At 60.6% G+C, this 757-nt stretch overlaps 1 protein-coding gene across 1 annotated transcript in view; it reads right to left on the minus strand.

Moving 5' to 3' along the window:
- EIF3I (eukaryotic translation initiation factor 3 subunit I) overlaps window positions 1-757 on the minus strand; it is a 17,572-nt gene that overhangs the window by 10,722 nt on the left and 6,093 nt on the right. Inside the window, exon 3 of the mRNA XM_019512074.1 lies at window positions 724-752. Within this exon, the coding sequence (XP_019367619.1) occupies window positions 724-752 (29 nt within the window). The remainder of the gene's footprint in view (window positions 1-723; window positions 753-757) is intronic.

Genomic DNA, 757 nt, shown 5'->3' on the forward strand with positions numbered 1-757 from the left:
CACTTAGCGTCAAATGTGAAACTGCACAGAGGATCTCAAGGCTTGCACCGCAGCGCACACACAAATGCAAGAGGCAGGTTATTGCAGTCCAAACAGGCAGCAGCGCTGGGAGGAAATGAGGAACGGGGGACATAGATGCAAGATGCCGAGTTACAAAGACAACAAGCGCACAAGAAACTTGTTGCATTCCTTGTGCTAATGAGATGCCAAAGTCCCTACAGAATCCGGCGGCTGGCACTGTACGAGGACAGACGAGAACACGCCAAGTGCCAGGCAGAGATGGGGGCCTGTTGGGACCTAGAAACAGGCTTGGAGAAAGCATCTGACAGGTGCCGAGAGACTGACACACAGCGGCTGCCTCGCGTAGAAACGCAGGCACGGGAGGAAGAAATACGCTGATCAGTTGAAGCGGCAGCCAGACCGGGGAACGAGATTCATGGATGTTGGGGGCTGGACGGGATCGGGCCCAGCCCCCCCCCCCGAGGCAGGAAGACACCTGGGGTTAAATAATGGGGGGGGGCGGGGCTGGGCCCAACGATCTGCAAGGTCCCGTCCAGCCCCTAACGTCTATGAAGCAGGCGGGGGGCGACAAGCCTCAGCCCGGGGGCGGGGGGAAACCAAAGCACGTGTCCCGGGCTGGGATGAAGCGTCCCGGGCTCGGGCAGAGCGGCGAGGGGTTGTTTTGGGCGGGGCCGCTCCGGATGTGCGGGAGGACACACTCACGGGGTCCTTGGCGACGGTGAAGAGCAGGTCTCCC

Source organism: Gavialis gangeticus, unplaced genomic scaffold (genome assembly GCF_001723915.1).
Source record: "Gavialis gangeticus isolate Ggan-Ray unplaced genomic scaffold, GavGan_comp1, whole genome shotgun sequence".
Classification (NCBI taxonomy): Eukaryota; Metazoa; Chordata; order Crocodylia; family Gavialidae; genus Gavialis; species Gavialis gangeticus.